The sequence below is a fragment of the Electrona antarctica genome, assembly GCF_951216825.1.
Source record: "Electrona antarctica genome assembly, chromosome: 10".
Classification (NCBI taxonomy): domain Eukaryota; kingdom Metazoa; phylum Chordata; class Actinopteri; order Myctophiformes; family Myctophidae; genus Electrona; species Electrona antarctica.
In genome coordinates, this window is record NC_136791.1 from 7,705,257 (window position 1) to 7,722,312 (window position 17,056).

The 17,056-nt window shown below is 43.3% G+C and overlaps 1 protein-coding gene across 1 annotated transcript in view; it reads left to right on the forward strand.

Moving 5' to 3' along the window:
* Positions 1 to 17,056, forward strand: part of itga9 (integrin, alpha 9) — a 143,888-nt gene that overhangs the window by 19,038 nt on the left and 107,794 nt on the right. Inside the window, exons 6-9 of the mRNA XM_079512784.1 lie at positions 9,669 to 9,798; positions 10,952 to 11,037; positions 12,431 to 12,493; positions 14,582 to 14,719. Coding sequence (XP_079368910.1) covers positions 9,669 to 9,798; positions 10,952 to 11,037; positions 12,431 to 12,493; positions 14,582 to 14,719 — 417 coding nt within the window. The remainder of the gene's footprint in view (positions 1 to 9,668; positions 9,799 to 10,951; positions 11,038 to 12,430; positions 12,494 to 14,581; positions 14,720 to 17,056) is intronic.

Consider the following 17,056-nt stretch of genomic DNA (forward strand, 5'->3'; position numbering starts at 1 on the left):
GTGTACAGCAGGTTCTGTAGTCCACTGTGTACAGCAGGTTCTGTAGTCCCATGTGTACAGCAGGTTCTGTAGTCCCATGTGGTTCTGTAGTCCCATGTGGTTCTGTAGTCCCATGTGGTTCTGTAGTCCCATGTGTACAGCAGGTTCTGTAGTCCCATGTGTACAGCAGGTTCTGTAGTCCCATGTGGTTCTGTAGTCCCATGTGTATAGCAGGTTCTGTAGTCCCATGTGGTTCTGTAGTCCCATGTGTATAGCAGGTTCTGTAGTCCCATGTGGTTCTGTAGTCCACTGTGTACAGCAGGTTCTGTAGTCCCATGTGGTTCTGTAGTCCCATGTGTATAGCAGGTTCTGTAGTCCCATGTGGTTCTGTAGTCCCATGTGTATAGCAGGTTCTGTAGTCCACTGTGTACAGCAGGTTCTGTAGTCCCATGTGGTTCTGTAGTCCCATGTGTACAGCAGGTTCTGTAGTCCCATGTGGTTCTGTAGTCCCATGTGTACAGCAGGTTCTGTAGTCCCATGTGGTTCTGTAGTCCCATGTGTACATCAGGTTCTGTAGTCCCATGTGTACAGCAGGTTCTGTAGTCCACTGTGTACAGCAGGTTCTGTAGTCCCATGTGTACAGCAGGTTCTGTAGTCCCATGTGGTTCTGTAGTCCCATGTGGTTCTGTAGTCCCATGTGGTTCTGTAGTCCCATGTGGTTCTGTAGTCCCATGTGTACAGCAGGTTCTGTAGTCCCATGTGTACAGCAGGTTCTGTAGTCCCATGTGTACAGCAGGTTCTGTAGTCCCATGTGTACAGCAGGTTCTGTAGTCCCATGTGTACAGCAGGTTCTGTAGTCCCATGTGTACAGCAGGTTCTGTAGTCCCATGTGGTTCTGTAGTCCACTGTGTACAGCAGGTTCTGTAGTCCCATGTGTACATCAGGTTCTGTAGTCCACTGTGTACATCAGGTTCTGTAGTCCACTGTGTACAGCAGGTTCTGTAGTCCCATGTGTACAGCAGGTTCTGTAGTCCCATGTGTACAGCAGGTTCTGTAGTCCACTGTGTACAGCAGGTTCTGTAGTCCACTGTGTACAGCAGGTTCTGTAGTCCCATGTGTACAGCAGGTTCTGTAGTCCACTGTGTACAGCAGGTTCTGTAGTCCACTGTGTACAGCAGGTTCTGTAGTCCCATGTGTACAGCAGGTTCTGTAGTCCACTGTGTACAGCAGGTTCTGTAGTCCCATGTGTACAGCAGGTTCTGTAGTCCCATGTGTACAGCAGGTTCTGTAGTCCACTGTGTACAGCAGGTTCTGTAGTCCCATGTGTACAGCAGGTTCTGTAGTCCACTGTGTACAGCAGGTTCTGTAGTCCCATGTGTACAGCAGGTTCTGTAGTCCACTGTGTACAGCAGGTTCTGTAGTCCCATGTGTACAGCAGGTTCTGTAGTCCACTGTGTACATCAGGTTCTGTAGTCCACTGTGTACATCAGGTTCTGTAGTCCACTGTGTACAGCAGGTTCTGTAGTCCCATGTGTACAGCAGGTTCTGTAGTCCCATGTGTACAGCAGGTTCTGTAGTCCCATGTGTACAGCAGGTTCTGTAGTCCCATGTGTACAGCAGGTTCTGTAGTCCCATGTGTACAGCAGGTTCTGTAGTCCCATGTGTACAGCAGGTTCTGTAGTCCACTGTGTACAGCAGGTTCTGTAGTCCCATGTGTACAGCAGGTTCTGTAGTCCCATGTGTACAGCAGGTTCTGTAGTCCCATGTGGTTCTGTAGTCCCATGTGTACAGCAGGTTCTGTAGTCCCATGTGTACAGCAGGTTCTGTAGTCCACTGTGTACAGCAGGTTCTGTAGTCCCATGTGTACAGCAGGTTCTGTAGTCCCATGTGTACAGCAGGTTCTGTAGTCCACTGTGTACAGCAGGTTCTGTAGTCCCATGTGTACAGCAGGTTCTGTAGTCCCATGTGGTTCTGTAGTCCCATGTGTACAGCAGGTTCTGTAGTCCCATGTGTACAGCAGGTTCTGTAGTCCCATGTGTACAGCAGGTTCTGTAGTCCCATGTGTACAGCAGGTTCTGTAGTCCACTGTGTACAGCAGGATCTGTAGTCCCATGTGTACAGCAGGTTCTGTAGTCCCATGTGTACAGCAGGTTCTGTAGTCCCATGTGTACAGCAGGTTCTGTAGTCCACTGTGTACAGCAGGTTCTGTAGTCCCATGTGTACAGCAGGTTCTGTAGTCCACTGTGTACAGCAGGTTCTGTAGTCCACTGTGTACAGCAGGTTCTGTAGTCCCATGTGTACAGCAGGTTCTGTAGTCCACTGTGTACAGCAGGTTCTGTAGTCCCATGTGTACAGCGGGTTCTGTAGTCCCATGTGTACAGCAGGTTCTGTAGTCCACTGTGTACAGCCGGTTCTGTAGTCCACTGTGTACAGCAGGTTCTGTAGTCCCATGTGTACAGCAGGTTCTGTAGTCCCATGTGTACAGCAGGTTCTGTAGTCCACTGTGTACAGCAGGTTCTGTAGTCCCATGTGGTTCTGTAGTCCACTGTGTACAGCAGGTTCTGTAGTCCACTGTGTACAGCAGGTTCTGTAGTCCACTGTGTACAGCAGGTTCTGTAGTCCCATGTGTACAGCAGGTTCTGTAGTCCCATGTGGTTCTGTAGTCCCATGTGTACAGCAGGTTCTGTAGTCCCATGTGTACAGCAGGTTCTGTAGTCCCATGTGGTTCTGTAGTCCCATGTGTACAGCAGGTTCTGTAGTCCCATGTGTACAGCAGGTTCTGTAGTCCCATGTGGTTCTGTAGTCCCATGTGTACAGTGGGTTCTGTAGTCCCATGTGTACAGCAGGTTCTGTAGTCCCATGTGTACAGCAGGTTCTGTAGTCCCATGTGTACAGCAGGTTCTGTAGTCCACTGTGTACAGCAGGTTCTGTAGTCCACTGTGTACAGCAGGTTCTGTAGTCCACTGTGTACAGCAGGTTCTGTAGTCCACTGTGTACAGCAGGTTCTGTAGTCCACTGTGTACAGAAGGTTCCAGAGTCAATCAGTAAGTCATTAATCCCAGAGGAAAAGAATAGCCATGCTTGGTTGTGGGTGGCCTGATGATGGCTAGTGGCAGAACGTGACCATGTTGCTTTGGTTTGTGCCGGTTGGTTGATTCAGTGTCTGAATGTGATCCTCGTCCCCCAGCAGCACATCATAGAGGGGATGTTCGACTCCAGCTAAATGGTGCATTTAAATAGCGCCTTTATCCAAGGCGCTTTATCCAATCCAATCCAACTTTATTTATAGAGCACAATTTAAAAACAACAGAGTTGACCAAAGTGCTTTACATAACATAACAAAAAAACCACAAATAAAAGTGCACAAAATCGTCAAAGAAACATATTATAGAGATACAAATATACAACAGGGTGGAGAAAAAACAGTAAAACTAAAAATAACTCACTCTTTACATAGATTGTGCATTATATTCACCCATTCACGCACACATTCATACACCGTTGGCGGCGGAAACCATGCAAGGCACCAACCAGCACATCAGGAGCAATTAGGGGTTCAGTGTCTTGCTCAAGGACACTAACTCTGGGGGAGCCTGGGTTCGAGCCACTCTACCCCTGAACCACTGCTGCCCGCCCGTACAGTGCAGTAGCTAGCCTTCCTCACCAGCTTGTTCAGTTTGTGTTGACGTTCTCCCCCCAAAAAACCATGCGTGGCAAAGACGAGGACACTTTAATATAAGCTTTCTTATAAAGAAAATAATAAATATGCATCAACTGAACTAGAGACAGACTGGTTTCTACAACATATACTGCGCAAAAAGCTTGGAATACGGATGTGTATATTACAGGAAACTCCCATTAATCTTTCCAACAAACTCCCATAAACTCCCGAATTGTACCATCACACCTGTATATTACATGTATATGCTCGTTAAACTTGAGGTTCACGGGCAAAATACAGTTCCCGTAATTGCCCGTTAACTCCTCTTTTCACGCAGTGTGGTATTCATGGTGAAATCATCACATCTGGATGCCACATTGGCCCTTTCACAGTTACCTTACGGTGCCACATTGGCCCTTTCACAGTTACCTTACGGTGCCACATTGGCCCTTTCACAGTTACCTTACGGTGCCACATTGGCCCTTTCACAGTTACCTTACGGTGCCCACGCTTTTTTGACTTGAGAGCTACTTTCAAAATTACCAGCTCAACAAGATCTACCTACCAAAAAAACACATTATATCATTGCTGGAAATAGTTTAAAAATCACACCTGTGTGAAGTGAGGGGCGCTAATATATTAAAGTCTAACTCCTGTTGATTAGGTGATGTAATGGTGATGTAAAAGAAACGGTGACAAAACAAACATTCAATTATCTTTATTGTTAATGGCATTTAATGTTTGTGTTAGGGACAAGATGACGTAAATGTTCCCTTCATTGTCAATGGCGTTTTTAAAACAAACATTGCACTAAAAAACAAACATTAAACCTGTATATAGGAGGGGCTAGTGCCCCTCAAAAATGTACCTGAGGGGGCTTTGGAATAGCAGCGTTGGCATTAGTTATTAACAAACGCACTTGGAATGGGGCAAAAATAGAGGGGGACAATGGGATTGGTAGGGTTTTTTTGTATAGTAACTTTGTAATGCTACTCACGTTTGTGCGCAACACTCTTGAAAAGAAAATAGGCCTATTGCATTCTGGGTTTGAGCTGACAGGCTCCCTTTGAAGTCAATCAATCAAGTCACCTTAATTCAAGTGGCAGATACCAAAAATACTTGATTTAATTTTTCAGGCCATGTCATGTGGTCTACCTGCAAAAACCTTAAGGCTCATACATAGTTTGGATTTTCGGTGGTTAGGTGACCACCGAACTACAACATGCCGCGGTGAAGAGCAAACCACTGCCACCACTCCAGCCCTTCTCTCTGTTTTTACTCACCACTGCTCAACGTTATTTCAGCTCCGGTGGTCATCTCACCACCGATAATCCAGACTATGAATAGGCCTTTAGTGATCTACTGGTAGATCTACTGGCAGCGGTGGCCGAACGGATTGCGGAGCTGTCTTGATACCGGAAGGTCGCCAGTTCGAATCAGCGGTCCGACACGTTAAAATTACCACCGCTGAAGTGCCCTTGAGCAAGGCATTGAACCACTACCATGAAATGTTCTATGAGCAGGGCCTGGCTGGAAACAAGTTCTTGAGCTTAGCCCAGATACTCTGGGTAAATATAGTAACTTTGCTTTGCTTTTGCTTTTGATCTACCTTTTGGGCACCCCTGCCCGGGCCGACGGGGCTTACAGTATGTACAACTACGATTACTCAGATTAGTCTAAAAGAAATACCTACTTTTGCACTTTTACTCAAATAACTTTGTTCAACATGTTACAGGGATTCCACTTCCCTGTGCATGAAATGAAATGAAATGAAATCTATATTTACCCAGGGTATCTGGGCTAAGCTCAAGAACTTGTTTCCAGCCAGGCCCTGCTCATAGAACACATTTCATCGTAGTGGTTCAATGCCTTGTTCAAGGGCACTTCAGCGGTGGTAATTTTTAACGTGTCGGACGGCTGATTCGAACTAGGAACCTTCCGGTATCAAGACCGCGCCGCTATCCGTTCGGCCACCGCTGCCACATTACAGTCACAGCATCACAGTAAAACACTGCAGATGTACAGTATATACACACAGGGCAGCAGATGCAGGAATAATGCTTACAAAAGAGGTTTGTCTTCATGTCATTACATCTGGCTTCTATGCGGTGAGACTACACGTTCTGCACATGTTGGATATTATATTACTCATTTTCTGATGTGTCAGAGATCTCTTGCTTGGCCTGCTCGGGGTTACATGAATGCTTAATGGCCTGCATCTGCTTAGTTGTGTGTGTACAGTGTAGGGGGCTTAACCCATTTTGAGCGGGAACCCCTTTTGGTGGTTACATACATTGTTATAATTGTTATGTTATAATTTAGCTATTGAAAAATAGCAGATCTACAAGCTCATAGTTGTAGGTCACTTGTAGGTCTATACTATTTTTGAAAAATCGTTAAAATGTGCCTCAAATCTTTCAGAAAATTGTCATGATTTAGAAAACCTTTTTTTTTATTTCGACGTCGAAATTTAAAAAAAAGTCTTCTAAATCCTCCAGTTTTCTGAAATAAATATTTTCACGATTTTTCAAAAATAGCAGACCTACATGCTCGTAGCGCGCCACTCGGTGGCGCGCTATGAGCTTGTAGGTCTGCTATTTTTCAATAGCTAAATTATAACAATGTTTGAAACACCAAAAGGGGTTCCCGCCCAAAATGGCTTAAAGCAGTGTTTGGATGAGTTGACGGGAGGTTTGGATGATGTGACCCAGGTTGAAAATGCTTTGGAAAGATGTGTGTGGCTTGAATTCCATGTCGATATCTTACTTGAATGTGGCCCATGTTCCCAGAGATGTTTTATATGTACATTATAGCAAGCTGATGCTGCCTGTCCCAAGTTTCGATAATACAAGGCAAACAATTACAAGGTGATCATTATGTTTATGTCACCTACTGTATCCATTATTATGTTATTAGATTTAAGATTTGAACCTCTTTCAACTTGGATTTTCTTTCTCCAGAAAATAGCAGATCTACATGGAGTGTAGGCTACGTACAATGTGTATCGATGCAATGCGTTGAGAGCTTGTATATCTGCTATATTCGCTGCGGGATGTACTACTCTAAATTGACATTACTGTCAACAAGGAACTCCCCCAGCGAACACATTGGTATTGTCCCGCTGGGATTTCTCGACAGTGTGGGGAGAGAGTTGGCTTAATTCGAACATGGGAGTTGATCCTGGCATGCCGTTGTTGTTGTTACGTGGCCACTGGCCATTCGGTCAACCGTTAAAGGTTGCTGTTTTCCGCGCTGTGTTTAGGTTCATTTGCACTTTGCTAAACCCCAGTGCCTCGCCTCCTCCTCGGCCTAAACCCCAGTGCCTCGCTGCCTCCTCGGCCTACGAATAAACCCCAGTGCCTCGCCTCCTCCTCGGCCTAAACCCCAATGCCTCGCCTCCTCCTCGGCCTAAACCCCAGTGCCTCGCTGCCTCCTCGGCCTACGAATTCCACCAAAACATCTGTAGCAGCTGTGTTTGGCGGCAAAACTGTGTCCATGCTTGACACGGTGAGTTCTTTAAATAGCACGGTCACTCACAGTGCCAGTTTAGCACGAGACAGAACTTTATTTGCGATCAGCAATGATTGCCGTGTGACACGTCATACGACAAAGTTGGACTTCAAACTTGCAAATTGTCTGAACTAGGTTAATTATGTCCCCTTACCCAGGGAAATACAGTAATTATATGATAAACATACAGTATTACAGGCTGTATATAAAGGCTATATTGCAGTATGGTTTGGTTTCTATGCATCAAACTACCTATTTCTTACATTTCTGTGTTTACATTATATAACATACAGTAACGTACCATTTAGCCCAAGCGTGTAGTGTGTAGATCATTCCTGTAGACCCACACACCCTGGTAATAAATTAGATCGTGTTAAATGGTAAATGGTGCATTTATATAGCGCCGTTTATCCAAGGCGCTTTACATAGATTGTGCATTACATTCACCCATTCACACACACATTCATATACAGATGCCGGTGGAAACCATGCAAGGCACCAGCCAGCACATCGGGAGCAATTAGGGGTTCAGTGTCTTGCTCAAGGACACTTCGACACTAACTCTGGGGGACTATGATTAGCTTCAGTTTAATATATAAAACATGAGTCTGAAAACCATTGTGCACGCAAGGTAATAGGCCACGGAGGGCTTGCAAGGCTTGGTCCAACTTCTAAGGCGCGATTCATACTCCTGTTTTAGAGCCGAATAAAAGTCGGTTCGGCTCTGTAGAGCCTACAGTGTGACGTCATTTGAGGTTCGGGGGCGGGGGGGGGGGGGGGGGGGGGCGGGGGGGGGGGGGGGGGGGGGGGGGGGCGGGTACCGTCCTAAAGTCGGCTCTTCGGTGCTACTGAAAATGTCTGACGAGCCGAAATCATTTCGGCACTACAGCGCCGAAACAGCAGTAAAATAGGAGTATGAATCGGCCCTAAGCCTATTGGCTTAGAAGTAAATAGACATTTTCAGTCATTGATCATATGCCAATTCAGGGCAATTGACTGGAGTGTTAATGAGTCTATCACAGCCAAAGTGGAAATGTCTGTACATCTGCACACAGCATTGCACTGTTTAAGACACTGCAAAGCTGTTGCAGCTCTAAAACCTTGATTCAAGGATTTAAGATGTTTTTATTTTTATTGAGAATTATAAAGACACGGGAAGTAGAGATAGACAGCTGTTGTTAACTCGTCACCCTGTCTGAACTGTGGTTGGTGTGCCTAGCAGTGGTCTAAAATAACGAAGTACATTTACTTAAGTACTGTACTTAAGTACAATTTTTAGGTATTTGTACTTTATTTGAGTATTTTCAATTTCCAATACTTTTGCTTCTACTCCACTACATCTCACACGCAAATATTGTACTTTTACTCCACTACATTTATTTGAAAACTTTAGTAACTTTGTAGATTTGTACATTATTATTATAAAACATACATTAACAACCACCTCAGCCCTATATACAGTACATTTCAACCATTTGAAAATAGTCGATCTACAAGCTCACAATGCGTCGCGACTCGCGACGCATTGTGAGCTTGTAGATCGGCTATTTTCAAAAGACGTTTAAACATTTGAAAAACCTTAAACGGGTCATTCTGCACAATGAGCACTTTCTACTTTTGGTACTTTAAGTACATTTTGATACCAACACTTTTGTACTTTTACCAAAGTACATTTTGAATTCTGTACTTTTACTTGTAACAGAGTATAGGTCTACATTGCAGTATTGATACTTTTACTTCAGTAAAAACAATTTTGTACTTTTTCCACCAACTGGTGCCCAGCGATGTGAAGCATCTGCAGATGTCTGAGACCACAGCCCAGGCACTGCTCAATAAGAACCACATCGTGTTTGTTTGTTTGTCTGTTTGTATGGATGACTTGCTCAGCAGTTGGTGACTCTGCAGTAATTGGCTCCTTGAGGGATTACTGGAGAGACCAAAAAATCGCAGTCGAAAAAAGGGTGAAAATGTGACTCCGACTGACAAATAGGGATTGAAATCGTGTCGTGGGTTGTGTGCGGTTTCATATATCAAAGGACCTAGTAAATGAAAGATGAAGCACGAACAAACATATTTTGCATTCTAATTCTCCCCTTCCTTAATTGTTATGCTCTGGGGAGCTTTGGATTACTGTCAGTCACCATAAAAACTGCGAACAAATCATTATGGATTTTTGCTACGGTCCTGGATTTTTTGCAAAACATCAAAGCGGGAGCAGCTTTGGCTGGCATTGAGTCTAGACTCTAGTGGTGTGGTTCACACTACAACACAGCCTGTGGCCATCGGTTAACCAGACCTTACCGCCCAGTGGTACGCTCCCCCCCCCCCCCCCCCCTTTACCCTGGTTCTCTTCAAACCGTTTATGTGTAACTTGCTCGGAACCACAGACTCACTCAGAAGGTGTTGCCATTTCTTTACAGGAGCTGGTGGTGATGGGAGCACCCTGGTTCTCTTCAAACCGTTTATGTATAACTTGCTCGGAACCACAGACTCAGAAGGTGTTGCCATTTCTTTACAGGAGCTGGTGGTGATGGGTGCACCGGGCTCGTACTACTGGACCGGGACCATCAAGGTGTACAACCTGACCTCCGACACCTTCTACAACCCAAACAAAGAGGAAGTTGACTCCCATAGATACAGCTACCTTGGTGAGAAGCTTATTATATAATAATGTTCATTCATGTATTTGTAACTCAGAGCGTGTGCAAAACCTTACCGGGTGTATTTGGGTTACATTTGTGCACTAAAGGGAAACGTTGTTGATTTTCAACCTATTAACCCATTTTGACCTGAGATCAGATTCTAAAAATGTCTTCTACATCCTGACCGTTTTCTGAAAAAGCTACGTTTCTATGTCAGTCGTTCTTCGATTTTTCAAAAATAGCAGACCTACAAGCTCGTAGCGCGCCACTCGGTGGCGCGCTATGAGCTTGTAGATCTGCTATTTTTCAATAGCTATAGCATAATGCTAACACCAAAAGGGGTTCCCGCCAAAAATGGGTTAATCTCATTGTTTCTGATGTGAGAAGATCAATAATATAGTGTAGCAAAAAAAAAAATTATTGTGTATTTCTCCACAAAATTATGTCAGTCTCTTATTTTACAATATTCCATGACGTCAGCGTTTCGCCGTGTCAGCATTTCACGGACAACTACACATAGGCTATTTTTGCCATGTTTATTGTTGAACTCTTCAACCCCAGAGAAACAGGATTTACTGTTGGTTGACGTAGCACTTGCTCTAGCCTCGACGACCTTACAGGCGTGTTCAAAGGCTCAACTTATGTAACATTTTATGTAGACATAGCACTAGACATAGTTTACGCGCATATAGTTTCATTATATACATATTCCACTGTTAGGTTTTTAGCGTACGTATGATTTTATGTATTTGATGTATTTCCATGTTTTGTTCTTGCTTACTGTAAATCGCTCTGGATTAAGAGTGTCTGCTTTAATGCCTAAATTGTAATTGTAAATTGTTGACAGTTTCCCTTAAACACATTTTGTGCCCTGGACGTTTCCAGACGTCTTTATAATCACCCCCTGTGGTGCCCAGGACGTCTCCAGACGTCTTTATAATCACCCCCTGGGGTGCCCAAGACGTCTGGGGACGTCTTTGGGAATTTTTAGTGAAATAAAATGTGCCAAATCTGCTGGGCACGTCTTTATTCTGAAAACATCCATGGGCATCTGTTGTGTTTAAACACTGAGGATTTGACTGTGTTGCTTATTTGTTGGTCAAATGACAGCCAGACATTTCAGCCAGTCCTCTGAGTGTGTGTCTTGTTGTCTCTCCAGGCTATGCGGTGACGGCAGGACATTTCTCGTCTCCTCATGTGATAGACGTGGCTGCCGGAGCGCCTCAGCACAGTGGCAGTGGGAAAGTACGCACACTTTGTTTTATATATGTTCAGTGGTGGAGAAATAACTCACATTGTTTTTACTTATAAGTAACAGTATCAATACTGCAATGTATGTAGAACTGCTTCGTTACAAGTAAAAGTCAGGAATTCAAAATGCACTTGAGTAAAAGTACAAAGGTATTGGCATCAAAATGTACTTAAAGTACCAAAAGTAGAAAGTACTCATTGTGCAGAATGTAGCCATTTCAAGTTTTCAAATGTTTAAACTTCTGTTGAAAATAGCAGACAACAAGCTCACAGACTGCAAGCTCACAATGACTACAAGACTACAAGGTCACAATCACTACAAGACTACAAGCTCACAAAGACTACAAGCTCACAATGACTACAAGACTACAAGGTCACAATGACTACAAGACTACAAGGTCACAATGACTACAAGACTACAAGCTCACAAAGACTACAAGCTCACAATGACTACAAGACTACAAGCTCACAATGACTACAAGACTACAAGCTCACAATGACTACAAGATTACAATCTCACAAAGACTACAAGCTCACAATGACTACAAGACTACAAGCTCACAATGACTACAAGACTACAATGACTACAATACTACAAGATCACAATGACTACAAGATTACAAGCTCACAAAGACTACAAACTCATGATGACTACAAGACTACAAGCTCACAATGACTACAAGACTACAAGCTCACAATGACTACAATACTACAAGCTCACAATGACTACAAGACTAATGTGATGCATTGTGAGCTTGTAGATCTGCTATTTTCAAATGTATATAGGGCTGAAGTTGAAGTATGTTTTGTAATAATAATGAAAATCTAAAAAGTAACTAGTAACTAAAGTTTTCAAATAAATGTAGTGGAGAAAAATAAAAAAGGGTTTGGACCTTAAATGTAGTGGAGTAGAACTAAAAGTATTGGAATTTGGAAATATAGACTCAAGTAAAGTCCAAATACCTCAAAAGTGTACTTAAGTACAGTACTTATAAGTAAATCTACTTGGTTACTTTACACCACTGCTGCTGTTTGGCTTGTCTTGTCATTCGCAGATACGGCCGGGAGGGAGTCAGAGATGTCTGTCTTTGCTCTCTAATTATTTTTTTGTTCTCTCTCTCCTCTCTCTCTCTCTCTCTCTCTCTCTCTCTCTCTCTCTCTCTCTCTCTCTCTCTGTCTCTCTCTCTCTCTCTCTCTCTCTCTCTCTCTCTCTCTCTCTCTCTCTCTCTCTCTCTCTCTCTCTCTCTATCTATCTCTCTATCTCTCTCTCTCTCTCTCTCTCTCCCTCTCCCTCTCCCTCTCTCTCTCTCTCTCTCTCTCTCTCTCTCTCTCTCTCTCTCTCTCTCTCTCTCTCTCTCTCTCTCTCTCTCTCTCTACTACCACCCAGGTTTACATTTTCAAAATTGACGGTGTATCGTTGGTGAAGAGTTTTCAAGCCTCAGGGAAAATGGTATGAGCCAGCTCGTAATCTGTGTTAACAGTGTTTCGGACACAGGAATGTTTCCCAATTTCAATAATACACATGCATTTTCAAGCGGAAGCAATAATATATCCCTCATGTTTGTGCATACTGTTTTTCTCTGGTGATCCAAATTAATAATGTACGCACATTCTGGACTCCCAATCCCAATATGAATGCAACCAAGATAATACTAATAACAATAATGCAAATTATTATTATTATTATTATTAGTAGTAGTAGTAGTAAGTATTGTAATAATTCGCCTCTAGAAATGTGTTTTAAGACAACGGTTCCCAAACGTTTTTGGCCATGCACCCCGGTACCTCCCGACCTAGCTGACTCACCCCCGCACATCCATCCATCCATCTTCAACCGCTTATCCGTAGTCGGGTCGTGGGGGCAACAGCTCCACCAGAGTGCTCCAGACTTCCCTCTCCAGAGCAACATTAGTGACTTCCTCCTGGGGGAAGGCCAGTGAGTCGATGTATTTCCTCCAACTGCGCCTTGGTCTGCCCCAGGGTCTCCTCCCAGTGGGACGTGCGTCGAGGACCTCCCTAGGGAGGCGCCCGAGAGGCATCCTAACCAGATGCCCGAACCACCTCAGCTGACTCCTTTCCAGGCGAAGGAGCAGCGGTTCTACTCCGAGTCTCTCTCGTGTGACTGAACTTCTCACCCTCGAAGAAAACTCATTTCGGCCGCTTGTATTCGCGACCTTATTCTTTCGGTCATGACCCACTTCATGACCATAGGTGAGAGTAGGAACGAAGATTGCTCGGTAGACAGAGAGCTTTGCCTTCTGGCTCAACTTTCTTTTCGTCACAATAGTGCGGTACAGCGACTGCAATACCCCCCCACATGGGAATATAAATTGCATAAACTATAGGTGAGAGTAGGAACGAAGATTGCTCGGTAGACAGAGAGCTTTGCCTTCTGGCTCAACTCTCTTTTCGTCACAACAGTGCGGTACAGCGACTGCAATACCCCCCCACATGGGAATATAAATTGCATAAACTATATAGAGACATATATTTCCTTTTTATCTACATATGTGACCGGGTCTGGCAAATAGGCCCTCATCTCGACCAGAGTAATTTTTCAGTTTTTTACAGATTATTAAAGTACAGAATGTAAGCTTTCATATGATGTATCATTCAATGAAATTGGAAAATATTTGAAGGAGATATGACCATTTTAAAATGATTGTGCCGTTTTACCCAAAGCTGAGAAAATCCCCTTTGAATGTTCACAACATTTCAACACCTAGAGCTGGCTAGCCTACTTTGACTTATAAATGTATACATTTAATTTGCCCAAATCAATAATCTGTTGGAATGAAAACTTTCTTCAACATTCAAACTGTGTTAATATGAAAAGAAAAACGAAAATCACAAAAAAAATAAAAATAAAATAGATTTTCTGCCTTTTCATTATAGGCGAGATGAGGACCATTTTGCTAGACCTGGTCACATATATGAACCTGAATATGGCATATATATGCAGCATAGGCTATATTCTGCATATACTTGCCATATATTGGCATAATATGTTAAAATATTTAAAATAAAACCATAGCACCACCATTAGCCTTTTCATGTCGCGCACCCGCTAGAAGGCGCTCGCGCACCACAAGGGGTGTGTGTGTGTGTGTGTGTGTGTGTGTGTGTGTGTGTGTGTGTGTGTGTGTGTGTGTGTGTGTGTGTGTGTGTGTGTGTGTGTGTGTGTGTGTGTGTGTGTGTGTGTGTGTGTGTGTGTGTGTGTGTGTGTGTGTGTGTGTGTGTGTGTGTGAATGTCTTTATACATTTTGCAGTTTTCAACTGCAAAATATATAAAGGGCTGAAGTGATTACTGTATGTTTTGTAGTAACTTTGTAGTAACTAGTATAAATAATTGTAGTTGAGTAAAAGTACAATATTTGCCTCTGAAATGTAGTGGAGTAGAAGTAAAAGTACTGAAACTTTGACATACTCAAGTAAAGTAAAATTACCTCACACTTTTACTTAAGTAAATGTACTTGTGATCTGACCCCAATGTTGTGTGTGTGTGTGTGTGTGTGTGTGTGTGTCGCCTTGGTTCCAGATGGGCTCTTACTTTGGCTCCTCCTTGTGTGCAGTTGATCTGAACCAGGACGGCCTGTCCGACCTGCTGGTGGGGGCACCCATGTACAGCCATCTTCGGGACGAGGGCCAGGTGTCTGTGTACCTCAGCCGGGGCAACGTAAGTGGCATCGATAAGGGCTCGGTATACATGGGAACGTGATAGCCATAACTTATGGCAGTTTATTGTACTGCAGTGCACAGTGACAGTGCACTGTCAGGACGGTCGGGGGTTACCCCTTTTGGTGTTTTAAGCATTATGTTATACTTTATCTGTTGAAAAAATAGCAGATCTACAAGCTCATAGCGCGGCACCGAGTGCCGCGCTACGAGCTTGAATATATATTCTTGAATATATATTCTTGAATATATATTCTTGAATATATATTCTTGAATATATATTCTTGAATATATATTCTTGAATATATATTCTGTCACAGTGAATGTTTTTAACTCAATTCTTTGCTTCTGGGCGGGTCCCTGGAACTACATATTTTCAGATGGGGGTCCGTGGCCAAATACAGATACTTCTGGGGGTCCTTGACATGAAAAAGGTTGAGCAACACTGACATAGAATCACAGGTTTATCAGAAAACTGTTAGAAGCCTTTTTTTTTTTATTCGGCCTCAGGTCTAAATGGGTTAAGTAAACGTAATGTAGAAGTACTCCGTTACAAGTAAAAAGTCCGGAATTCCAAATTTGCTTGAGAAAAAGTACAATGGTATTGGTATGAAAATGTACTTAAAGTACAAAAGAATGCAAGCATGTTTCACCAGAATGCTACGAATGGCACTAGGTGTCACCTATCATTTCCGCATCAGAAATGTGGACCTCTTTTGGGGACCTACCACGGGTCACAGACTCAGGCCTCACTCAGACCTTTACTGCATTGCTGTATGCTTGTTGGATGAATGTTGTGTAGTGTCATGGCCGCCCCAATGCATTTCCAATGGAAGTCACATGGTTTGTAGTCCACATTTTGGACTACAAGCTGTTGTATGGCTTTCGGCTGTGTTTCGACTGCGCCCCTCCCCCTCATACAACACAAATGTTGTGTCAAACCATGTGACTCCCATTGGAAATGCATTGGGGCGGCCATGACACTACACAACATTCATCCAACAAGCATACAGCAATGCAGTAAAGGTCTGAGTGAGGCCAAAGTCAGAGAGAGAAGGATGTCAGGCACCCAGAAGGCCAGAACTTGAGGCAAGTAAATTGACTCTATGGGAGCCAACCCAGGGCAAAGCCAGGAGGGGAAAGAAGCGTACCACCTACATAGACGTACAGCTGATGTGACAGCTTAGCTAACAACACTACAGAGCTCAAGTACCTGATGTTAGATAGGAAATTGTGGAGGGCAGCGATCCAGGAATCCCGAGTTGGTGTTGGCTAGACCTCACCCTCGCAGTAACTAACTAACTACTAAAGTACAAAAGTCGAGAGTACTCATTATACAGAATGTCTAATTTCACAAGTTTTCAACTGCAAAATGTATAAAGGGCTGAAGTGATTACTGTATGTTTTGTAATACTAATCAAAGTAACTAGTAACTAAATTTCTCAAATAATTGTAGTTGAGTAAAAGTACAATATTTGCCTCTGAAATGTAGTGGAGTAGAAGTAAAAGTACTGAAACTTTGACATACTCAAGTAAAGTACAATTACCTCACACTTTTACTTAAGTAAATGTACTTAGTTATACTTTCCACCACTGTCAAGGCCGGGGTCATTGGGAACGTGATATTATAACTTGGCAGTTTATTGTACTACACAGTCTTCGTAAAGCCCTCCACCATATATCTGGACTCCATACTGTACAGAAGCAGTTCTATCTCTGTCACTCCACTAAATGTGTATTTGCCTTTCTGGATTATACAGACCGCTGAGCTCCGTTTATATTCGATTTGAATCAGACCATCAGTGTTACGATAATGTTGTTACGACGAAGCAGTGGAACATTATTTGTTTCACTAGTGATATTATTGAACGTATTAATCCATTTAGGCCTGACGTCGAAATAAAAAAAAGTCTTCTGAAAGAATATATATATTCAAAGATTTGTGCCGCATTCTTTTCATGATTTTTCAAAAATAGCAGATCTGCTATTTTTCAATAGCTAAAGTATTACATAATGCTTAGTTAAAACACCAAAAGGGGTTCCCGCCCAGAATGGGTTAAGATCAGGGCCTGATGTCTCTGAATGTTGTACTGTACCTGCAATGAGTTATTGCTGGCATGTTTTCTTTGTTCGGTTTTACGTGTGTGTTTGTTTGCTTTGGTGGACACACAGCGTTATGCGTGTCTAGAAAACAGCTATGCAACATGCGATGCAAGAGAGTAGTTCACTTCACACCAGGCATGTTGTACCAGAGCTAAACAATAATGTTGGTGCCAATGCATTTCTAGCGACGTATTTCTAGCGACTAGGGATGGACCTCGAAACCCAATACCCGAAA